The sequence below is a fragment of the Sarcophilus harrisii genome, chromosome 1 (genome assembly GCF_902635505.1).
Source record: "Sarcophilus harrisii chromosome 1, mSarHar1.11, whole genome shotgun sequence".
Lineage (NCBI taxonomy): Eukaryota > Metazoa > Chordata > Mammalia > Dasyuromorphia > Dasyuridae > Sarcophilus > Sarcophilus harrisii.
The window spans coordinates 130,474,155-130,500,568 of record NC_045426.1 but is presented as its reverse complement, the minus strand read 5'-3'; the positions used below and the strand labels follow the sequence as shown (position 1 = coordinate 130,500,568).

At 32.7% G+C, this 26,414-nt stretch overlaps 1 protein-coding gene across 3 annotated transcripts in view; it reads left to right on the top strand.

Annotated features, from left to right (window-relative positions):
- Window positions 1–26,414, top strand: part of RICTOR (RPTOR independent companion of MTOR complex 2) — a 122,633-nt gene that overhangs the window by 40,603 nt on the left and 55,616 nt on the right. For all 3 annotated transcript variants that reach the window (XM_031964336.1, XM_031964324.1, XM_031964333.1), the window contains exons 3-7: window positions 8,897–8,994; window positions 14,783–14,847; window positions 15,265–15,396; window positions 16,297–16,360; window positions 26,222–26,348. In XM_031964336.1, the coding sequence (XP_031820196.1) occupies window positions 8,897–8,994; window positions 14,783–14,847; window positions 15,265–15,396; window positions 16,297–16,360; window positions 26,222–26,348 (486 nt within the window). The remainder of the gene's footprint in view (window positions 1–8,896; window positions 8,995–14,782; window positions 14,848–15,264; window positions 15,397–16,296; window positions 16,361–26,221; window positions 26,349–26,414) is intronic.

Below are 26,414 nucleotides of genomic sequence, written 5' to 3'. Positions count from 1 at the left end.
CATCCTTGTGTCTTTCTTTAGATCTTCTGTAATTATCCAAGGACCACTGTTCTTCCCCAACTCTTGTTTATTTTTACACTTTTATGTTTGCTCTGGGGTGCTGTTTTATCTTGTTTGTGGGAGAGATCTGGAGACCTTGGAATTTTCTGACCTGTTCCACTATGCTCTTAGAATCCTCTCTCAAGAAGTAGAATTCTTTGTTGTGAGCTTCTGCTTCAGTTTTTTAAGAAAAACAAAACAAAAAAACAGATTTACTCTTTATTACAGTTGAACAATAATTTAGAATCCTTGAAAAGAGGCTGACACTTAAAAGAAGGAAAATCATTCCTAGTGTGGAGTCATTTAGTGTAGGGTCAGACTACTCTACCTGTTATTTTTATTCAGGCATACATGCATATTGTTATCTGAAGTCATTTATTAAGAGCTTGAGGCACTGTGCTATGTACTGTTAATATTCAGTCATTTCAATTATGTCTGATTCCCAGTGACCTCAATTGGCTTTCTTGGAGGAGATAATTGTGTGTTTTGCCATTTTCTCCTCTAACTTATAGATAAGAAAATCTAGGCTAACAAAGTTAAGTGACTTGCCCAGGATCACATTGCTAATAAAAGGCCAAATTTGCATTCAGGAAGAGAAATCTCTTCTTCCTGAATTCCAGATCCCTTCTCTTCTGTTCCACCTACCTGCCTGTGTAATATTGAAACAAATAATCATCATTTTTTTAATTTAATTTTTTATTTTATTTTATTTTTTTATTAAGTTCCTCTTATGTGTCAAAAATGGTACTAAGCTTTGGGGACATGAAAGGAGTCAAAAGATAATCCCTCTTCTAAAGGAGTTTAAATTTCATGTGAAGTTTGCATAAAAAAGTCAAAATTCTGATTTGGGAATTTGAGTGATTTCTCCTACACCTAAACTAAATTTATTTGACCTTCCCCTTTTTGTTCTGCTTTTTGAAATACCTCACTCTTCAGGGAGTGATGTAAATGGAGCATGTTTTAAGTTAATTTTGGTATGTCAAGTGAGTGTTGCCTATTTCAAGGAGAAAATAATTTCTTACCATCTTTCTTGAAATGTTTTATATCATATTTTTGTTTTTAACATGTAAACGTAAGTCAGTTAACTAACAATCTTTTGTAATGAGAGATAAAACTAAATTCAAAAACAAATGAGGTGGTAGTGTAGAATATTTGAATTTTTCACCTGTTTGAGGGTTTAAAACATTTTAGATTGAAATGCCACTTGTTTCAATTATCCATTTAATTATTGAAGTTAATTATGTTTAATTATGAAGTTAAATTGTCAGCTTCACAAAATAGTTATTTGATGGCACATTGTAGTTTTTTGAGGCCTCTGTAGTTCTTTCCCCCTTATTTCCCTGATTTATGCTGAGCTAACTATAATAGTCCTTATTCAAGAATATAAAAATTATTTATTTTTGTTGTAAAACTTTATTCTGCACTGATCCCATGCTGCATTTCAGTAGCAGTTCAAATTGATGCTATTAATTTACAACTTTTTTTCATCGGTTTGTATTTTTTTGTGTTTTGAACTGTAGGAAATTGGAATTCAGGTTGTTGTTGTTCACTATTCCGTAATTGTTATTTTCTAAAATGACACTGAGCCTTTTGCCCTCTAGTCTCATTCTGCAGATATTACTAGTGTAATTGTTTAGGTATTAGCCATCTTATTGTCCAGGAAAGTACCAGAATTTTAAAACCTATGCCTCTTTCATTATTTGTTGTTGCAAAAATTATATTTTAACTTTCATTTTATAAAATATTATCCTCCCAAGATACCCAAATGTCTTAATTTCAGTGGCTCAATGATTTCATTGATGTGGATACTTCTTCCAAAGTTGAAACTAATAAATCATGAAATCATGCTGACTGCCTCCACTACAAATATGTTACATAATTTCATTGCTGTATCATTATAGCAAAGCAGTTCTTTTACAAATCTCTGATTAATTATCCTACTGAGAAGAATAATTGCTTTTTCAAATTTTTCATCCCTTCTCAATCAAGCCTTTCACAGAACTTTATCTTAGATTTTACTGAAAAAATTGAGGCCATTTGCCAAGAAACCATGCTCTTGGGCGCGTCCTCCCTTCTCCCCTCCCTCTTATTATTGAACTATCTCTTTTTTTACCCTCTCACATTAAGAGGTGCTTCCCTTCTTGCTAAGGGAAAGTCCTCTGCATGCACAGGTGATCATATTCTAATTCATCTTTTCCAGCATACTGGCCCTTCTGTCATCCCTATTTTATCTGCTTCTCTGCTGTCTGTAAACACGCCCATGTCTTCCTTTCATCTCATCCTCAAATAATACTCACTTGATTTATTATCTTTCTCTCCCACCTTTTGTGGCTAAATCCCTTGAGAAGACTGCCAGCAATTGGTACCTCCACTTCTTTTTCTCTCACCCTCTTCTCACTTTCTCTAAATGTTCTCTTCATTGCTAAATCTTATGGTCTTTTCTCCAACCTCATCCTTTTTGACTTCACTGCAGTCAATCACCGTTTTGTCATTGATACTCTCTTCTCTCAAGATTTTTAAGACATTGTTCTTTCCTGGTTTTAAAAGTTCCTGTTGTTGTGGGGGTGTTCCACAATGCTTTGTCTTTAGTTCTCTTTTCTATCTATACTTTTTTCTTTTTCTTTCTCATTTTTTAATGATCTCATCAACTCCCATGGACTCATTATCACTATGCAGATGACTGTGAAGATATCTTATCCTAACCTTTGATCTATCTCCATTGGACATCTTAAACTAGATAATTCCATAGATATCTTAAACTCTACATGCATACTTGGTATTTAAGACTTCTAGGAGACATCAGTCTGTTACACCTAATAGACAATTGGAGGTATAGGACTGGAGGGGAGCAGAGAGATTTGAATTAGATAATGATTTCAGCAGCAGCAGCAGCAGCATAGGGTTTCTTTTGTAAAATATAATCAATGACACTTGTAGAATCCTTTTTGGAAAGTTGTTGTGGGGTTAATTGAGATGAAGTATATAAAGAACTTTACAAATCTTAGAGTATTATATAAATGTTGATTGTCATTGTTAACCCTTCAGAAAAGCATTTAAGTGACAAAAAATGCTACATAAATTATACAAAAAGCTTTTAAATAGTATTATTAATATAAATACACCAGAACTAATAGCCTAAATATTCCAAAACACAGCTACTGAGTTATTTTGTCGAGTTCCTTTGTCTTTAAATATGAACAACCTTTTCCACTTGTAATAATAGACTCCTAATTAGGGAACTGTGGAAACTTAATGGTTATGCAAGTACAGTTATAAAATATAATAGATTAAGACATAAGAAATTGTAGTACAACCAGTGATTGTAAGTTTTGTAAAGTAATAGTTCCTAATAGTTATTTCATGATCTTCTAAAAATGTCTTTAAGCTTTGGTGCTGTATTTCTAATAATGTTTCACTGTTGGAAAATCCTATTGTGTCATCAAAAAACAATGAACTGTGTGATAAAAAATTTTCTGTGGCTTGATGGATGTCCTATGATAACATATTTTGTAAATTTCTACACAGTTCTCTGCGTAGACTAATATAAATAAGTCCTTTCTTAAGTTCCTATCTGCTATTAATTATTAATAGCTTAAGTGGGAGAATGGTATGGAAGAGATGGAAGAACCATCTGTAAGTTCTTCTATTTATTTTTCTTTTGCTTCTGTCAAATAGTATTATTTTTCAACTTGCATATCCCTTTTCAACTATAAATATTTGTTTATTATTTATTTATTATCCATAACATTTGATATGAGTATCTAAACTACTATATTAAAGCAATTTACAAAAAAGATCCAAAGGCCTAGAGGAAAGATGTGAGATAAAGCATTAAAAATTCTACTATTTTTGCAGTTGATGGAGAATGGTAATGTGATTCTTTACTTTGTAATAGAATACAATATGTAAAAAAAGTTGTATTCCATTAAGCTAATATTCAGAACCTGTTTGATACTGGGGCTGATTCTCCCATGTTTTTTCTACTCTTTGTTCTCCCAAATTTGCTCAGTACCGTACTGCCTTATTAGTTTTACACTTCTTTTTTTTTCTATATGCTACATGAATATAGAATATTATGGTTATGTTTACCGGGGTTAAAGAAGAATCTCCATTTTAAAATCCATTTTTTCCTAGTGTATTTATGATCATGACAAGAATCTGACATTTAACATTATATGTACTTTTTCTATAGAAATTGTTTGCTTATAGCTGTTGATGTTACAGAGATCGTCTGATAAATGTCTTAGGTTTTACAGAAATTATAGAATAATTAATTTGAAAAACTTTGTAACATATGTTGACATTTTTATAAGTTTAAAATGCTAATACTTTTAAGATATACATAAACAATACAGCATTTTGTAATGTGAACTGGTAAGAATTATCTTTTATATTCTAAGTAACTATTCAAACTCTTGTGTTAATGGATTTTACTATCATGTGTGATAATATGATGTAACAGGGTAATTCCTTGTATACCAACATTTCAGAAATACTCTCCCATGAAAAAATACAGAGGTCCCTAAAAAAAAAAATTGTAACAAAAGACAAGAGCACAGGGGCAGCTGGATGGGGCAGTGGATAGAACACCAGCCCTGAAGTCAGGAGGACCTGAGTTCAAATTTGGCCTCAAACACTTAACACTTCCTAGCTGTGTGACCCTGAGCAAGTCATTTAACCCCAATTGCATCAGCCAAAAAAAAAAAAAGGATGAGCACATTTCATTTTTTATTTTCTTTGTATTGTGTCAGTCATACACACTCTTTATTATCAACTAGTTTGAAAACTGACAATTGGTATGACAAGAGATGCAATATAATCTTTCTTTAATGATTTATAAATTCTGTCCAATTATACCCTCCCCATCCTGATCTCCCCATTCTAGTTATACCCTCTCCATCATGCTTATTCTGAACCCTGGCTATCATTGTTCAAATCATGTTTTTTATTTCTCACTGCCCAATTTCTTAGTACCATTCCCCTCAACCACCCTCCTAGTGACCTACACTAAAGCTAACTCATCTCAAAAACTGCTTTTTGGAATGCTTATTCTAAGTTATAAACTTACTATCATCTTAAATTGTTAACTTTCTCACTTTTTCCTGTCACTTAGAACTGGTTTCCACCTGGATGACATAGACTCCCTTTCCAGCATTGTGCACATGCATCTTTCTTTCTTTCTTCTTTTTACAAGATATATGCATAGGTAATTTTTCATCATTAACAATTGCAAATCCTTTTGTTCCAACTTTTTCCCTCCTTCCCCCCACCCCTTCCCCATATGGTAGGTTGACCAATACATGTTAAATATGTTAAAGTGTAAGTTAAATGCAATATATGTATACATGTCCAAACAGTTATTTTGCTGTATAAAGAGTCTGACTTTGAAATAGTGAGTACATACACTTTCACTCATTTCTGCCTGATCAGTAACTCTAATTGAGATGGAGAAGTTGGATACTCCTTACTTCTCATTGCCACTTTGAATTTCTTTTTCTACCAATACTTAGCAGCAGTCTTTCCTCTTTTGTGGTTCACTCAGCCTCTATTTGTCACTCAGTCAAAATCCTGGTAGCTGTTGTTTACTGACCTATATGGCACTTCCTTTCTTCCCTCAATGAGTTCAGTGCTTGACTTAGTTTCTCTCCTCAATTTCTATCTTCATAGTAGGAGACTTCAGCATACATATTGATAGTTCCTCATACACCCTTACCTTCAGTTTCTCAGTTCACTAATTTCCCATGACCTATTTGTCCAGCCCATTTCAAAAAAACAACAATGATTATCCTACCCTTGATCTTATCACCATCCCAAAACACCAATTCCTTTTACATGACCTCTAAAATGCCCTTCTCTGGCCACAATTTATTTTCATTCCACCTCTTCCTCTGATTGCAACTCCATACACTTTTTTTTTTTTTCACATTTCCAATCCCCAGACCCTTTAATTTTCTCTCAGGCTGTCACCTCTGCAGTAACCTCCATTCTCCTCTTCCCTTTCCCTTCTTGACTATTTGGTGAATCATTGTAACTTTGCCCTGTTCTCATCTCTTGAATCTTTTTCCTTCTCGTATCATATTGCTTCACCTTTAAATACACTTGGACTTTTTGATAATAGCCTAATTGATGGGATATATTAGCAGTTATTAAAGTCCAAAAAAGTAATTTGAATTCCTTTCAATTTTGGTAATATTAACAACAACTATAATAGGTATCATATATATGGGGGAGAGAGAGAAAATGACAATGAAAATGAATGAGTTATAAGGTTTGCAAAGCACATATTTCTTCATCCTCACAACCACTCTGGAAGGCAAGTACTATTTATCCTCACTTTACAAATAAGGAAAGTGAGGTCCAAACAGAAGTTAAGTGACTTGCCCAGGGTCCTTGAGTTATTAAGTATCTATGGTACAATTAGAATGTGTCTTCATTATTTCAAGTCCAGCACTTTATTCATTGTGCCACCTTTTTTCATTTCCTTTTTTTTTTTTTTAAAGGAAATGTTACAAATATAAAGTGGTTAGGAATCACTAGGATAAAAAGTATGTTTGTTAAATTTATTGACTTCAAATGCTGGAATAGATTTGATTATAACAATCACAAGAATTAAGGAAAGCTGTCAGTATTAACTGAGAATGTCTATAGCATAGGCTAACACCCCTAAAGTAAACTATCTTTAAAAAAAATAGGTATACAAAATTATAGTATTATAGCTGATGTTTATATATTGCTTTTAATTACTTTGACCAATTTTTTAAATAACTAAAATTTTGTTCATTTTTATCACCATTGCCTCCTTTATTGCTTGCCTCCTCAATCTTTACAGCATGTAGGAAGTGTGTACCATTATTTCCTTCCTGCTTCTCTATTGTTTATAATTTCAGCAGTTCCAAGTGGCTGTTTTTAAATTTAAAATATTTCAACCACTGATAGATTTTTGCCTCCAAATGCTCACTTACATATTTATATAATCTAAAAAACACATGTAATCTCTGGACTTGTCTCACAATAATAACTAATGCTGGCTATCAAGATGGGCATTGATCGTTTTAGGAAAAATACTGAAGTATATGCTTCCTGTCTTCCTATTTCCTGGGATCTATTGTTATTATTCACAACTTTGCTTGTCAATTGTACAAAGATTTTGATTATAAGCTAGGCTGTAGTCTTAGTCTTATTTTGTACAAGCCACATATTTTGGGAGGGACAGATTGAGGATGGATGAAATTGAATCAGCAAATAAAAAGGAATAATGCTAGATGGTTCATCTGAGGTGGAAAAAATGTAAAATATGAAATGAAAAGACTTGTAATTAAATCATCTGCAAGTTGTGTGAGTAACATTTTAGTGTGTTTTTGTTTTAAGTAATACATGATACTGTGTTATTAATAGAGGTTATAGAAATCATGATGTAATCATTCTGTACTTAGAATCAGTACACCCTCTTAGATTACATATGCTCATTAGTTATGTTTTAAATGAACTTTATTATGAATTCATTTGTAAATAATAGAGTAAATGTCTGTAATGCCCTTAAGGTGTGATTATCTAAAACCTTAGTAATTTAACTGTTGTAAACTTCAGTGACAGGGCGTGGGTTTCTACATTTTAAGCAGAAATCTAAAGAGTTTAAGAGTTTCTAGAAGAGAAAATAGAAAAATTTCCTTAGAATTATCTCTCTGAAGTTCCTTGATCCCATCCCTCTAGAAAGTTTTTTTTTTCCTGCCTCAAATTTTCCTACATCAATGATACTGTTTTTTACCTACAATACTTAACATATAATACTAGCTTGTTAGTGCAAAAGGTTAACTAGAATGTTAGTGCAGAGGTGGGGAACATGGCCAGCAGGCTGTATGAAGCCTATGAAAACATTTGCTAAGGCAACCACAGGCAGTGATGATATAACAACTGTTCCCTACTACTTAAATTCTATAAGTTGATAATTTTTCATGATTCAGGAATCATGTTATAAATATCCAAATGGCCTTTGACCCAAAAAAAAAAAAGTTTCCTAGACCTCTTCTCATGAATAAGTGGTTAAAATATGAACAGTTTTTAAAAGAATTACAAACTATAGCAACAATATGGAGAATTCTCCAAATATCCAAAAGAAATCCAAATTAAAAGAATTTTGAGGTTATTACTTTATACTTGTAAAATATTGGCAAATAGAACAAAAGGAAGAAACAATCAGTAATAAAATGGTGGATCTAGGAATCTAGCCATTCTGTAAAACAGTTTGGAATTGTGAATTAGTTGTATAATACTCTTCACATCATTTGACCTAGATAATACCCCATTACTTGGTATATGTCACAAAAAGAAAGGTTAAAATACTGGTCACAGCACTTTGTGTGATTACCAAGAACTGAATGCAAAATGGTTATCTGTGTACTGAAAAGTGATTTAACAAATTGTGGTATAGGTGTAGATATCATTTCACTATTCATTGAGCATCTATTATGTGCCATATGTGCAAAAAATGAAAGTCCCTTCTTTTAGAGTATTTGCGTTTGAATAGAGGACACAAAAAGTACATATGTAAGTATATTAAAAATAAAGAACAATGCAATTAAATATAAGATGGTTAATTCCAAAGCAGAGCAGTAGCAATTGTTTATTTGGAGATAGGAAAAAAACTTAATGATGTGGTTGGGCATTTTAGCATAAAAGACAGATTAGAAATGGAAGATCACATATGAGAAACAGAGAGGAGGCCATTTTGGCTGGATTTCAAAGGATTTGTGATTAGGAAAATGTTGTATAGAAGTTGTTTTATAGATAATGCAAATACTGTATTTTGTAACTAGGAAAATATATAAAATTTTTTTCAATTGCTTCTTCTTTTGTACAGAGCCTTATGATAACTTAAGGGAAATTCTTCAAAATGTGGCCAAATTGCAAGGAGTATCAAATATGAGAAAGCTAGGTCATCTGAATAACTTTACTAAGGTAAGACCCTTGGAATTTATTCCTTGTCTGATTTGTTAGTGATACTTATGAAACATTTTCTAACCTTTTTTTTTTTTTTTTTTTGCTATTGACCATCTTAAAATTCTATTAGTCAGTTGTTGGAATAGTTGTTTAATTTCATCTCTATATCACATTCTATAAAGAGGCTAAATACTGATAATGAAACTTGGTGATTTCAGAATGCTGGGCTGCCCCTAATTTTGTTAGATTGACAGTGAAATGGTTTGCCTAACTATAGGGCTTAGTCTTTTACCCTAAATCCTGCGATCTAGGATAATTTTGAGGAACCTTAGGAAAATGTAATGCCAAATACAGAAATGTTCCAGAAACCATATTCTAGTACCCATGTGGATCCCTTAAGGGATCTTATTAGGCCGGTACTCGGTACTTGAGATAATCTCCAAGAAAAGTAAAATGAATTTAAGGGCTTTTCCTTGTAAATATACTTTGAGAAGCTAGCATAATTTGAAGAGATGAAACCTTTCTAAATATATATGTTTAACCAAAATTCACTGGGAAGTCACACAACCTCTTTCAACTTCCATATATGATATTTTTAAAAGTTGGGCCTTGTGGGTGAGACTTAAGTTGCTATGTCACATAACAATTTGTTACCAAGTTGACAAGATCTTAAAGCACACATTTGAAAATAAATAATTATTTTAAAAAGGAAACCAAGAAAATAACTAGGTTTAATAACCAGGATACTGTATTATAAGTTTGTAAAGCTGACTTATAAGTCAGCCAATAAGCATTATTAAGTACATTCTGTGTGCCAACAGGTTGGATGCTAGATATGCAAAAACAGAAACTTTAAACCTTTTAAGGTTATATTCTTTTGTAGAAGTCGGGAGAGAGAATGAATATTATAGTGTGTATACATGTACATGCATATATCTAAAATCTATACAAAATATATAAGGTAGCTTTTTTTAAGGGAGCAACACACTAGTGATCAGAGGAGTAGGTGTCACTTTATTTTGAGAAACTAGGGGTTCTAAGAGGTGGAAATGAATGAGGGTTCTCTAGCTAGTGGAGCAGATTTGGCATAAAGACTGAGTTGGGAGATAGAATGTTGTGTCTAAGACCTATTTGACTAGAACATAGGGTATATAAAAGGAGGTACTGTGTATTTTGTCTTAAAAGGTAAATTGGGGCCAGTGTAAAAGGATTTTATATGCCAAAACAAGGAGTTTATATTTGATTGTAGAGGGAATTAGGGAGTTGTTGAATAGGAAAGTGAAATGGTCAAGCTTTACTTTAGGAATATTGCTTAGGAATAGTTCTTTAGATTGAGGATGGAGTTTGAAGACCTGAAGACTGTTTTGGAGGATGTTGTTTTAATGAAAGGTGATGGATGTCAGCTTGGATTGGGCTCTGTGAGTGGAAAAAACTGATGAGAGAAATATGGCAGATTTGAGATGTGGCAACTAATTGACTATAGAGAGGGGTTACAAACCTGAGTGACTAAAACACTAGTGGTACCTTTTACAGAAATAGGGAAATTAGAAAGTGAAGTGGGTTTTGAGAGGGAGGGGGAAGATAAGTTCTTTTTTTAGATTGTCAAGATTTTTGGGTCAATGCTTGGAAATGTCTGGTAGGAAGCTGGCCATACAAAACTGGATATATATCCAGGAGTCATTTGCATAGAGATAATTCAAGTCTTAAGAGCGGATAATATCAAGAAAGAGAGTTCTGACAGTCAATAGGTTGGCCTCACTTTTATTTGGAATGCTACAAAAATATTTCCCAGGTGGCTTTGGATATTTCTGCACACGTGCATGTATGTGTGTGTGTGTGTGTGTGTGTGTGGTGTGTTTAAAGACCAGAACTTGGAAGTTATAATCTGTCTTCCCAGAGCAAGAGGATGTTAGTGCAATCTGAAGACAAGAGAAAACTTTTAACTAGAGCTTGAGAGTGAAAGCACTACCATTGTGCTCCTTCTATCCCTATTGTACATGGAAAGAGTTTAAAAGACTTTGGATTTGTAGAAGTCATACTAAAACAAAAGTTTTTTTTTAACTTGAGAATTTTCTTCCCCTCAGTTTTCTTTTGCCTTGAAATTAAGCAGTTATATGCTTTTTATAAATGAACTGTTTAAATATTTAAATGTCTCTGATGTTTAGCAACTCACTTGAGAAACAGGTTTAAATTGGGTATCAAGATTGGGACCTTGGCTGATTTTGGGGTTCCATGTTATTGGAAGGATCTCTGACAATAAAGTAGGACTTTATGATAATGAATTAAGTATGTTATTGCATAAATGGGATGCTTTTAATGGAGCAACTTTATGTAGGGAATTTAAATTATGTAGGAAATTTAAAAATAATATTAAAACTAAGATTTGTTTTAGCTAACTTTTTTTCCCCACACATTAATATAAATAAGTAATAGAAATGACAAGTGGAGAAAATCTCCACTTTTATTGTGTATACATTTAGTTAATGGAGTTAACATACTTGATCCTTACAGTTAAAATTTAATGAATTATATCTTAAGAATTAAGGTTTCTTCTAAGGTATAGCTAGAAGAGTCTAATGATCTGATTCTTTAATCACATGAATGTCACACACCCATAACTGTCTTCTGACATCATTTTTATAGATAAAGTAATGTGTAACTGTTGGTAGAAATAGTCTTTCATACTCTATTAAAATATTTTAAATTCTCTATGTTAGAACAATTTTTTAATCTTGTGAAACTTTTCACTTTGTTAACATGTTCTATTTTCTTTGAAATCTTTCAATCACTTGTTTTCATTTTAAGTGCATCCAAAAGAATCTTATTTTTAAATCATTTTTATATTAAAAACTCATGCCATAAAAGACATTATAAGATTATTAAAATAGTACAGACACAATTTTAGAGAATTACACTTGTCTGTTAGAGAAATTTATAAATAAATACCAAAGTTTGTATATATGTCCCACATAGTGCATTTGAATAATAAAACAGTTGATTTTTGTTTTTTACTTCAGATTTTGAGTATTTTCACTTAGAAACCTTTCCTATGATTGTAGTATATTACCACCAGGTGGCACTAGGAACCTTGTATTGAAATCCATATTAAGCATAAATTTTCTGTACCTAACAATTCATAAAGGTAGCAAATGATAAACAGCAAAGAAAGTCTATCTTATATGGAACAAACTTTCAAAATCAAACACACAGACAGAATTTGGTATTATTCACAAATATAAATTTTTAAAATTAAGTTCCTAAAAACTTATTTCAACTTCCCCTTTCCCTACTAAAAAAAAAAAAGTAATTTTGCTTTACTATGGGCGTGTCCTTTTATATATTTGCTTTCTGTTAATGACAGGAAGCATTTCTCTATATCAAGCAAATGAAATAAGAAGGGCTGAGAAAGAGAGATTAGTTTTCTTACCTTGAATATATAAAATCCCATGAATTAGCGTCATTTAGAGAAGTTAGCTTTTTGTTTTTGCATCTAAAGTTGTAACTTTTCTTTGAGAAATTTTTTTCCTCAATTTTCATTTTAAGCTAGAGCTTGGTATGACTTGTTTAATTTCATATACATTGATTTTTCTACTGTTCATTTTAACAGTTGCTACAGATCTAGATTCAGTGCCTTATAGGAAAAAAAAATGCTAGTATTAGTATCTTTTATCCAAGACATAACATTTGAATAGATTTGAAAGATATTTTAAGAGATTTAAAGTGATTTTATGACATGGGAAAACCATTGTATCCCAATCTTATTTGTATGCTTCACTCCAGAAAAAAGTCTTTCCTCACAAAATTGCTTGTCATGTGCAACAATCTTTGCTGTTCTTCTTTCTCTAATATATGATCCTGGAGTGTTGTTAAAATTCTTAATTGTCTTAATTACTTAAGATAAAAATTCAATTTAATTTATTTAATATTTCTTTTGCCTTGTTATGTTTCTATTCTTTGAAAACTAGTAGTAGTAGAATTCTACTACTAGTAGTAGAGTAAATTTCAGTCAACCAGGACCTTTCAGTTAACCAGAGTTAACCTCTAAAGTTCTAGAAAAACTAAAATATCTTTTTTTTAAAAATTTAATCATTACTTTTAATCCTGTGTAGCTGCACTGTGGTTCTCCAGATAAAATGCTGCTACCGTTTTTTTGTTGTTTTGTGGGAAGAAAAATATCCCCAAGGAAGAGACTAGATATAACGAAGGGGAAAAGGGAACAGAAAAAATTTTAAACAAACTTTATACTCCACTTATTCGTGTCTAGCGTTTAGTCACCAACTTTTGCTGACAAATGTTTACCCCAATATAAAATGTAATCTCTCTAAATCTTTAGTTTAATTTATTCATCATGAAGTTTTAAGAATTCTACATGGCTGATTTATAAGACGTTTCATTCACACATTCACAAAAATTAAGTAGTGTCAACTAAAAAGTATGGGATATATTGACCTTGTGAAACATCTAAACCTTACTTATAAAGTTAGAGGATAGTTTTAATTTCTACAAGTTTTCCTATGATGAAAATCTGATAACATTTCATGGACTCTTTTGATATTGAGTGATATGTGTTGTCATAGTCATAACTATGTCATAACTCCACTAAATTTTATTCTGTCAAAAAAACTTTTCTTTTTTACCAGATGGGGTTTATCTGGAAAGAAGTTTATGAAGGAAAATTCTGCAAGTCATAAATTAGATTGTGGTTCTGATTTTCTCAGACATTTAAAAGCACCATATCTATTTATCTGCTTAGCATAAACTATATTATGCTTCATAAGATTACATTTGATTCTTCATTATCATGAAGGACCAAGGCCTTTCTACTCTGAACCCAGTACTCCATCCCCTTGTCCTTAAATAATAGATCTTCAAATTCTTCACAAATGATAGTGAACTTGTAGTTCCTGATTGCTTTGCTTAACGACACCTCACTCAATCATTTTCTTATCTTGCTATATAGGTTGTAGTTGTCTATTGTTAGATTATCTAGTATTGATACAATTTATGAACTTACAGAGGCAAAAATTACTTTTTGGCATTAAATCATTATGATACCTTACCAAATATATTTAATAAATGTTATTGAATAAAATATATTTCTTCTAATTCTGTTGCAATAAGGTACTAGTAACAATTCAAGGAACTTCTATGCTTACAAAATAAAATAATCATTGGTAAAAGAATATGTCTTTTGAGGGCATGAACTTTTTGTATTTTATCTGTCTCATATGTGCCTCACATGTAGTAGGCACTTGAAATTCTTATTTAATGAAATACTACAAAATTCAGATTAAATTAAAACTTTGAAAAAGATTTTTTTTTTTTTTTTTGGTAATGATGATAGTTTAGTTATGAGAACATTAGAGTACATTTGTAAAGTTGTTATTTCCCTAAAATTTTATGAAGGAAAAATGTTAATTGCATTAAAATATTTGGCTTTTGTAGATTTTTAAACTAAACCCTTTTGTAGATTAAATTTAAACCAAATGAATTTCACTAAATTTTATGTATTTATCCTGAATGTAGATACAACTAACTTTTTATTTTGTATGTTTTGTTGTGGGTCTCTTTGAGACACAGAGAATTGAATTTAGAAAGGCTGGGTTCAAATAGCTCTCTTACAGAGAGCTGTATGTTTCTTACAAAGTGATATGAATTTCCTGAACCTCAATTTAATCACCTTTGAAAAGGGGTATTCTTTCCAAAACAGTCTGTCCTATTGGATTATTTTAAGAAAAGTATAATATAAAGATTAAAATGCTATATGAATATGACCTAATATTTAAAGGATTTTTTTTCTTGACAGCTTCTTTGTAATATTGGCCACAGTGAAGAAAAGCTAGGTTTTAATTATGAGCATATCATAATATGGTAAGTTCCTTGAAATCTTTTCTGAATTATAATTAAACATTTTGAAGTTTATGCATTTTTAAAGTACTGACATTATAAACTTAACATATTAAGATATTGAATTGATTAAATATAAAATTAAATAAATTTAATTAAATTAAATTTAAATTAAATAATTAAATAAATTAAATTTATTTAAAAATTAAATAATTTTATTTTATACATGTAGATGAAGTATGAAATTCAAAAATAGGTTATGGTTATGTATAAAAATCAAGCACCTTATCTGATATTTGACATATATTTGGAGTTTTGAGATTTGAAAATTTCTTTTCCAGATTATGAGAAATGAAAGTTAATTCAAAGTATCAATGTGGTATTTTATATATGCTAAATATAGATAAGAATGTGGATTTTGTTTTGTTTTGTTTTCATCAGTTTGCGATTAGCTTTACTGAATGAAGCAAAAGAAGTACGAGCAGCAGGATTACGAGCCCTTCGATATCTCATCCGAGACTCAAGTATTCTGCAGAAGGTGCTAAAGTTGAAAGTGGATTATTTAATAGCTAGGTAATTTTCTATAGTTGCCTTTTTTGTTTTGTACTTCTTTAACAATAGAATATGTACACAAAGAAACTTTTAGAGAAATTATTTCTTGGTTCGAAAAATCCATTAATTGTTCATTTGAAATAATAAAAAACTATAAAAGCATGTTTACATACAGCAAATATACTTAGACTGTCATGTAAGAATGTTTATATATATATATATATATATATAGTTTTAGATTATTTACATTTTATATTCTTTATAAGGCAGCATTTTGCTTTCATATAAGAAGCTTTAAAATGTGTAAAAATAGTTTAACTGAAATTGGGTTGAAGAAATAATTTATTTGAGTAAGATTTTCCAAATTATGTCAAGGTAGATAAACTAAATTAAAATTTAGGGTTTGCATCACATAGGGATAGACAGTTCTAATGGCCAGAATATATATACTCCCTTTTATTAAACTTGGTCTACATTAATATTCTAGAGCAAACTACTTCAGGGAAACAAAGTATTTTTTTTTAATTTTAGAATATTTCAAATGTAGCATTCTATGACCTTGAAGTTGGACCAGGTTGGAAAAGTTTCTGTTAACACCCAATTTCATTTCACAACTAATTCTGTTGACATGTCTGTAATTGTGTTTCTATGAATTTTTTGTCTTTTTCTGTTGTTTTTTTTTTTCATAAGAAAATATATATTTCAAAATAAATATTTTTCATTGGAGATATAAATATTAACCAATTAAACATTATGAAAATATTTCTTGGATACCTAAAAGCTCAGTTAAAAAAATATTCTTTTCCTTTGGGTAAATACCATATTGACATTGTATTTATAGCAATTTCATTATAAAACTAGTTTGCATATAAAAAAAGAATATTATCTAATCGGAATTTTGCTTATTAATATCCTGCATAGGTGCATTGACATACAGCAGAGCAACGAGGTAGAGAGGACGCAAGCACTTCGATTAGTCAGAAAGGTATGACAACTGTCTTGATGCATTTTTTCCCCAACACAGCATATTATTAAGCATTAAGCATTTATTAAGCATATAAGCAAAGTACCAGACAGTGTGCTAAGTTTTGGGGATACATAGGAAGGCAAAACCGGTCCTTGCCTTTAAGATACTCACATCCCTTTTAGGAAATAATGAAAGTATGTCTCATATGTCTTATATTAAACATAGAGTAGTTTGGGGATAATTAATTATCCATTTTTGATGAAGGTAAGAATTTTTTTTATAATTACTGCTTCCTTATTTAAAGTTCATTAATTTTCCAATGCATTTTTAATGATAAATATATCTTCAATATTAATCTGTTTATAAAAATATCAATGAAATCATAAGTATAAATCAGAAATTTATCTCACTTAATCCACCTAGTCATATCATGCTTTCTTTTTTATAGAGTTTTTTAAAAATATTTTTTCCAAATTACATATAAAACAAATTTTAACATGCACTGTGTTTTTTTAGTTTTGAGTTCCAAATTCTGTCTCTGTCCTCTTCCTTCTCCCTGAGATAACAAGCAAACTGATACAGATTATATGTCTTTGGTCATATAAAACATTTCCCTGTTAGTCATTTTGTGGAACAAAACTTGAACAAAGCAAGAAAACAAAAGAAAGTAAAAAATAATGTGTTTCAGTTTATTCAGATTCTACTAATTCTTTCTCTGAAGGTGGATAGCATTTTTGGTTTTGCCTTAGATTGCTGTAATGCTGAGAACAGTTAAGTTGTTCATTATATAACATTTCTATTACTATGTGCATTGTTCTCCTGATTCTGTTCACTTCACTCTATCAGTTCATGTAAGCCTTTCTAGGCTTTTCTGAAATCATTCTGTTTTTCATTTCTTATAGCACAACAGTATTTCATTATAATTATATGACACAACTTGTTGAGCTATTCCCCAATTGAGAGTTATCCCTTCAATTTCTAATTTTTTACCCCTACAAAACAATTGCATTTTTGTGTAAAAAGGTTCTTTTCCCTGTTTAGAATCTCTTTAAGATACAGATCTGGCAATCATATTGCTGGATCAAAGAATACGTGGAGTTGGATTGCTCTACAAAATGGTTGGATCAGTTCACAGCTTCACCAAACAGTGCATTAGTGTTGGTGCATTTTTATTTCCTCACTTTTTCATTAAAATAGTTTTCTCTCGTACTAAAATGTGACAGGAATTTCCACACTTGTTCTCTACATTGATGGGATCATAGTGCTATACTGCTTTCCCACTCCTACCTTCTCCCACTACTAACCAAATCATTATATTTTTATGATAATATAAAAGCTGTGTCTGTCATGCTGGAAAACTTTATTAGAGCCAAGAGGTAATAGGAAACCATTGAAAGTTTTTTTTCATAGAGTAACATGATCTGATCTGTACTTAATGAAGATTATTTTGGCAACTGTTTAGAATGCTTTGGAGAGGAGAGAAACTGAAAGCAGAGAGACCCAATTACAAGGTTATAATACATCAGGAGATGGAGAGTGTGAAAAACACTGTAGCAGGAGAAAAACAGACAAGATGTAGTTGTTAATAGAGAAGGAAGGATTAAGGATGATTCTAACGTTACAGCCATGGGCAACCAGAAAGATTGTAGTGTCTAAGCGAAAAGTATGGAAGGGAAGAATGGGCGGAGGCGGGGGAGAGGGGGGGTGCGGGGAGGGGAAGGGAGAAGGGCAGAAGTGATGATCTTTGCTTTGGGGTTGTTGAGTTGGAGATCCCTTTGTTCACACAAGTAAGAGCCGAGACAGCAGCTGTATGGGTGAGCCATGAGAACTGTTAAGGCAGGAACAACAATTGGAGAGGGAAACAGATGCCAGGGTAAATGGCAGTTATATTTGGAATGACCAGAGGTAGGTTTAGGATTATAGAGAGACAAAGTGAGGCCATACCAAGAATGAAAAATGGAAAGAATAGGTGATCATGTCCTACAAGCAATGAATTCTTTTGGGTTATGGCTGAAGAGAAAAATGAGGTCCAAATTTGAGGACTGTCTGTATTCACAGATGACATTGAGGGGTAGAACAGAGAGAGAGAAGAGCCTTGGAAGAGCAGCAAAAGATACTTGAGTTTTCAGACAGGTAGGATAGAGTATCTAGGAGGAGGAAATAAATCAATTGTGTCAAAAGCTGTTGAGGTTCAAAAAAGATGAGAACTGAGAAAGAGTCTTTAGATTTAGCATTTAAGGTATTTTTAGGTACCATCTGTAGAATGTGTGTGTGATTGGAAGTCTGAAGACCTGAAAACAATAAAGAGTAGAGAGCATTATTTCTAGGAGTTTAATAGTCGATCAATCAAAATAAATTTATTACCTGCATGCTATGTTCCAGGCACTATGATAAAGTCCTATGATAAGACAAAAGAAGCAAAAGAGAGTCATTCTCCTTAAGGAGCTTATAGTCTAATGTGGGGGCAAGGAAGGAAATTTGATAACATGCAAACAGATATATACAAAGTACATTATGTACAGGAGAAATAAGAAATAATTAACTGAAAAGACTTCTTATAAAAGATCAGATTTTAACAAGAACTTAATGAGGCTAGAGAAATTGGACCTAAGTAGGGGAGAGTGTTCAAGTAATGGGGCCCGATGAGAAAAAATGCCCAGAACCAAAAGATGGAGTTTGTTATTCATGGAATAGCCAGGAGGCCAGTGCCTCTGTATCAGAGAGTATATATTGGGGAATCATAAGAAGTAGGAAGTATCCAAGTCCTGAAAGACTTTGAAGGACAAGCAGAGCATTTTATATTTACTCTTGGAGACAAAAGGATATGAATATGGGATGTGATCAGATCTGTGTTTTATGAAAAATCACTTTAATGGTTTAATGGAGAATGAATGGATTGGAGTGGGGAGAGACTGGAGGTAGGACGACTCACCAATAGACTGTTGCAATAATCAAGTCTGTGAAGTGATGAGGGCTTGCACTAGATGATGGCAATGTCAGAGGAGACAAGGGGGGAGGATTAAAGAGATGTTTCAAAGGTGAATTGAGAGACGTAAGTGTGGGAAGTGAGAGATATGATGAATCTAAGATGATTCTAGATTGTTTGAGCCTGAAAGACTGTGAGGAGGATTGTGTTATCCTCTACCTAGAAGGTAGGAGTGAGAAAGGGTTCAGAGACAAAGATAATGAGTTGTGTTTTGGGTACATTGAGTTTATGGTGTCTACTGGGCATCCATTTTAAAATGTTAAACAGTTGGAAATTCAAGATTGCAGGCTTGTTGGTGTTTCTTTTCCAAAACACAGCCAGGTGATAAAAGTTCAGAGCTTTTATTGTATCCTTCAATATAGCCCAGTTATCTCAGGCCTATCTGAATGCTTGGTTCCAAGAGATCTTGCAGCTTTGTCCTTGGCTTCTGCCTCTGCTTTCTTCAGCCTCCAGCCAGCACCAAGTTGGAAGATGCAGTGAATCTCTTGGCTCGAAGATAGGGCTTGTGGACTTCCTCCCAGAGTGCTCCTCTCCGACCCCAGTCAATGTTCCCAAGTAACTCTTGAGTGGCTCACTGGAGCTGTATTTATGCTACTTCTCCGAGAGTGAGATTATGGGATATCTCCCAGCATGCTCTCTAGCCCTAAGGGAGGTGTGAATTCAGATATCTCTTTCTAAACCCTGAAATCTCCCAAACGGGTGAACTCCATTGAGTACTTACTTATGAGCTCTCTAAAGGTGTGAACACAAGCATCGTTTCTATCAGTTGTACTTAGTACCTTGTTTCAAGTTCTGGGCCAAAATATCTCCTTCTAAGATCAAATCAATCATATTGAACCATGCCAAATTAGATAATTATTGTCTCTATCAACTCCAATGGCTTAACAGTTTGTAAAGATTCCAATAGCAGGCCAGTTGAGAGACTGAAGCAAGAACAGTAGATTGAGAGTCGTCAGAATAGAGATGGTAATTAAATCCCTGGAAGCTGATAAAAATCACTGGATGAAGTAGTATAAAAGGAAAAGAGAAGATCTGGAACATAACTCTGAGGTATACCTGTGGATAGAAGTTGTGCTCTGGAGGAGGATCTAGCAAAGGGACAAAGGAGGGTTCAAATAGGTATGAGGAAAACCCAAAGGAAATGGTAACTTGAAATCCTAGAGATAAGAGAATATCTAGGAGGAAAAAAATGATCATCATTGTCAAAGACTGCAAAGAGGTCAAAGAGAATGAAGATTGAGAAAAGGCCACTGTATGTGGCAACATAGTGGCAACTAACTTTGTAGAGAACAGTTTCAGTGAAATGACAAGGTCAGAAACCAAATTGTAAGAGATTGAGAGGAGAATGACAGGTGGAAAGTGGAGATACCTGACTCCTTTGAATTTAGCTACAAAGGCATGAAGAGATATAGAGTGATAGTTACCAGGTGTGAGTCAAAGAAGGGTTTGTTTCTTTGTTTTTGTTTTAAGATAGGGGAGACATGGGCATGTTTGTAAGCAGTAGGAGAGATTGAAAATAATAATGCCTATGATTGAATGGGTAATATTGGAATGAGAACTGGAATGGGATCACTTGAACAAGTAGAGGGATTAAGATTAGCCTTGGTAAAGAATAAAGCTACTTCAAATGTGAAATGACTAGAGGAAAGAGTTAGCAGAAGGCACCTGAATGATAGGAGATGAGAAGAGAGAATTGCAGAGAGCAGGAGCCATAGGAAGTTTGATAAAGGATGAAAAGATTTAGAAAAGAAATTGTGATCTTAAAGGAGAGAAAGAGACCCACATGTGCAAAAATGTTTGTGGTAGCCCTTTTTGTAGTAGCAAGAAACTGGGTGGATGATGCCCATCAACTGGGGAATGGCTGAATAAATTATGGTATATGAATGTTATGGAATATTATTGTTCTATAAGAAACAATCAGGAGGATGATTTCAGAGAGGCCTGGAGAGACTTATATGAACTGATACTAAGTGAAATAAGCAGAAGCAGGAGGGCACTGTACATGGCAACAGCATTATACAGTAATCAGTTCTAAAGGATGTGGCTCTTTTCAAAAATGAGATGATTCAGGCCAATCTCAATGATCTTGTGATGAAGGGAGTCATCTACACCCAGAGAAAAGACTGTAGGAACTGCTTGTGGATCACAAAATAGCATTTTCACTCTTTGTTATTGTTTGTTTGCATTTTATTTTCTTATTTTCTTTCCCTTTTTGATCTGATTTTTCTTGTGCAAGATAATTGTATAAATAATGTATGCATATATTGGATTTAACATACATTTTTAATATGTTTAACATATATTGGATTACTTGACTTCTAGGGGAGGGGGGGAATTTGGAACATAAGGTTTTGCCAGGGTCAATGTTGAAAAATTATCCATGCATATGTTTTGAAAATAAAAAAGCTTTAATTAAAAAAAAAGCTGTTGTGGAGATTGGGTTATTTAGTTGATAAGGGAGGTATGGTAGAATTGCCTGGCAGCATTAAGAACCCATTTGAGGTTATATAATATAAATTTATGGTGTACCCACTCAGATTTTATTTTCTTCACCTTCATTCAGCTGCATGTGTATAATAATGAGAGGGCGAGTGGTGGGAGTGATTCAAAGCTAAGACTCTAGGTATAACTGAAAAAAGTTGAGGGGGGCTAGGAACTAAAGAGAGAGAACTGTTTATAGTTGAAATATTTCACCAGAGAGTGACGATGGTAAGGAGAGGAGAGATAGTCTGGAAGAGATTAAGAGGTTGGAAGTCACAATACAGATAAAGAATAGTGTGAGCTAAGGAAAGATGAAAATTCAATATATTATGGTCTAAAAGAGAATTTCAGAATTCCTGCACATGAATGGTGTATTTGTGGGTGATAACAAGATAAAGGGGTATGAGTATCTTTATGTCTGAGACTGAGGTAAGGTAGAGCAGGCATGGTAACTAGGTTTGGAGAACTGAATGGTTAGCGTATTTGAGAGAGAATCAATATATATGTTGAATTCTTCTAGCATGGATCAAGTGAGCAAATTCAGTGAGGAAAAAGAAGGACCTTGGGGTCTATTGAATAACAGCCACCAAAATTTTGATTGGATGGTAGATATGAATAGCATGAACCTTAAAAGAACGCATAGTAGTAAAAGAGAAAAATCAATTTTTAAAAGTTTGAGAAAAAATGGAAGGATTAGTTGAGATTTTTTAAAAAGATTATAATGATATTAAAGGAGAACAGGAAGAAATCAGCAGTCAGATAGCTGAGATGGAATGACGTGGTTCACAGGAGTTAAGGATATTGATGGAATTAGGAGGCCACAGTATTTGAGGGGACATCATGTAAAATCTCTAAGATTTAATGTGGTAGTAGGGGTGGAGAAGAAGCCTGAGCCAGGTGCCTTTTAAAAAAAAAAAAGAAAGAAAGAATGGAGGCTTAAGTTTTTAGTAATAAATCATATAGAGTGGTATAGACAAGTGAAATAAACTTACTAAGAAGGAGCAAGAGATTTCTGAATAGACATAGGACTGTAGATTTAAAATCAAAATGTTTTCTTGGCCAACTCCCCAATTTTGCAGGAGAGAATTAAGGCCCAGAAAAATTAAATGACTTGCCCAAGGTTACACAATTAATTGTGAAACTGGAATTTGAATCAAAGGCCTCTGACTTTAAATTCAGTGCTTATTTTACTATGTCTAGCTGTCTCCCATCATCTTAATGAGTGAATCAAACTTAGAAGAAGTGATCCAATTAAAGGAAACTAAGATATAACTAGGAAGTAGGAAAGAAAACCAGGAAAGAGCTGTCTCTCAAAAAATCTGGAGAGAAAGTGAATATTAAGGACAAGTCTGGGTCAGAACTTTCAGAGAAGTCAAGAAGAACAAGGATTGAGAAAAGGTCATAAATGTTACAGCAAGGTCAAAGAGGATAAAGACTGAAATAAAATCTTAGAAATCAGTAATTAATAGATCATTGCTAACCTTGAATTAATTGATATATTGTAATCCAGATTTCAAGTTATTGAAGAATGGAAGATATTGATGAGTGGAAAATGGAGATAGTTTATATAGAAAGTATATTTTTATATATCAATCTATATATAAACTCTGTTTTTTTTTTTTTTTCTGGGAATTTGACTGTAAAAGGAAAGAGAGATATAGAAGAGTACCTTTCAGAAATGGTAGGGTCAAGTCAGATTTTAAAAGGATAAAATAAATTTGACAATGCTTGGTTCAATTAGAAAGGTTTTCATTTGCAAGGATAATTGCTACTTCTTACTCTGAGATTAGAGTACATGTAAAGAGAATATAAAATGAGGTGGTGTAGTTATGTGGAATGTAAAATTATGGATAAAACAGGACTCACAAGAAGTGGTCTTGGCTTTTTCAGTAAAATATTTAATAAGGCTTTCTCACGTGGAAGGAGGGAATAGGTTAGGAATCTTAAGAGATTAGAATAAAGATGGGGAATGAGAGTCATAAAGGATAAAGGAATTGATATGCAACAAAAAAGAGAAGTGCAGAAGTTTTTTTGACTGGCTACACTAATGTAGTTAGATTACATTAAGTTCTAGTTTTATGTTGGTTATTAGTCAGAGATCTGTTTTAAGAAAATATTCTGGCAATAATTTGTAGAATAGATTTCATAGAAACAAACTTTACCAAGTATTTAGTTTGAAGACTATTGAAATAGTCCAGAAAAGAGATTTTAAAAAAATAATAAAAAGCTTGAATTAAGGTCTTGGCAGTAGAAACAAAATAGGACATAGTTTTAAGAAATATTATGGAGTTAGAATCAATAGATCTTAACAACTAATTGAATGGCAGTTCAATCAGGAAAGAAGGGAAATGTCAAAACAATGTTTCAAGCTTGAATAAGTGAAGATGATTATCCTATTAACACAAAATGAGAATCCAAATGGGATTGGGATTTGGGTTGGGGGTGACAGGAGGTACTTGTGATATTTATTTAAGGTGCTGGTGAGCTATCTAGGAGGAAATATCCAATAGGTGGTAAATGTGATTTAAAAGAAATTATATTGTATGCTGCCTGGTAGTTAAATTTGTGGAAACAGACTAATTAACAATGGAGAAAGCATAAATAAGAAGCAACAGTTTTTAGTGGATAAGAAGAAAAAGGAATCAACAAAATCCTGCCTCATCTCTATAATCTTGAGCAAGTTCCTTTACCTATCCTGATTTTGATTTTGTCATCTATTAAAAGAATGAGGAAATTATATTAAATTGTCTCTAAGGAAACCTTCGCTATAAGTCCTACAAAGCTATGTTAAATTTTCTGCTGTATAACAATATGCTCAGTATAAAATAAATCCCCTTAAATACATAATCTTGGAAAATTTCTTCCTGTAGTCCATCCATGAATAGTATTTATATAAACAAATATTATGTATATGTATGTACTTAAGCCAAATATAGTTCTAGACATATAGTAGAGCTGAAGAAATTCTTTTTGAAAAGAAAAAAAAAAGCAATAAACTGGGAAAATATTTTTACAGTTAAAGGTTCTGATAAAGGCCTCATTTCCAAAATATATAGAGAATTGACTCTAATTTATAAGAAATCAAGCCATTCTCCAATTGATAAATAGTCAAAGGATATGAACAGACAATTCTCAGATGAAGAAATTGAAACTATTTCTAGTCATATGAAAAGATTCTCCAAGTCATTATTAATCAGAGAAATGCAAATTAAGACAACTCTGAGATACCACTACATACCTGTCAGACTGGCTAGAATGACAGGGAAAGACAATGCGGAATGTTGGAGGGGATGTGGGAAAACAGGGACACTAATACATTGTTGGTGGAATTGTGAATACATCCAACCATTCTGGAGAGCAGTTTGGAACTATGCTCAAAAAATTATCAAACTCTTTGATCCAACAGTGTTAGTACTGGGCTTATATCCCAAAGAGATCATTAAGAAGGGAAAGGGACTTGTATGTGCATGAGTGTTTGTGGCAGCCCTCTTTGTAGTGGCCAGAAACTGGAAACTGAGTGGATGCCCATCAATTGGAGAATGGCTGAATAAATTGTGGTATATGAATATTATGGAATATTATTATTGTTCAGTAAGAAATGACCAGCAGGATGATTTCAGAAAGGCCTAGAGAGACATACATGAACTCATGTTGAGTGAAATGAGCAAGACCAGGAGATCATTATATACTTCAACAACAATACTATATGATGACCAGTTCTGATGGACCTGGCTATCCTCAGCAATGAGATGAACCAAATCAGTTCCAGTGGAGCAGTAATGAACTGAACCAGCTATGCCTTGCGAAAGAATTCTGGGAGATGACTAAAAACCATTACATTGAATTCCCAATCCCTATATTTTTGCCCACCTGCATTTTTGATTTCCTTCACAGGCTAATTGTACAATATTTCAGAGTCTGATTCTTTTTGTACAGCAAAATAACAGTTTGGTCATGTATACTTATTGTGTATCTAATTTATGTTTTAATATATTTAACATCTACTGGTCATCCTGCCATCTGGGAGAGGGGGTGGGAGAATGGTGGGGGAAAATTGGAACAAGAGGTTTGGCAATTGTCAATGCTGTAAAGTTACCCATACATATAACCTGTAAATAAAAGGCTATTAATAAAAAAGAAAAGAAAAAAAATTGAAATGAAGAATTGAGACATTTTATCTAAGGAAAAGATTCTGTTCAGTTCTACATTGTTAAAGCATTCACTAGTTACCATTTTTATCCTTTTTTGAAGTCCTTGTTGAGACAGAGGACACAAACATATTCTTAACATGCATCTTTGAAGGATTGCAATAAGATTTGAGTGTGTTATTACTTAAATCTTAAAATATGATAATGAGGAATTAATTCCATTTTCTGACTTTCTTTCCTCCCTGTCCTCTATCGTCTGTGCAGATGATTACTGTGAATGCTTCCCTGTTTCCCAGCTCTGTTGCCAATTCATTGATAGCTGTTGGAAATGATGGCCTTCAGGAAAGAGATAGAATGGTTCGAGCATGTATTGCCATTATCTGTGAACTAGGTAAGAATTATCTACAAAGAAAATACAAGTGTAATTCTTTCTAAAGTATTTCATATTTCTCAGTCA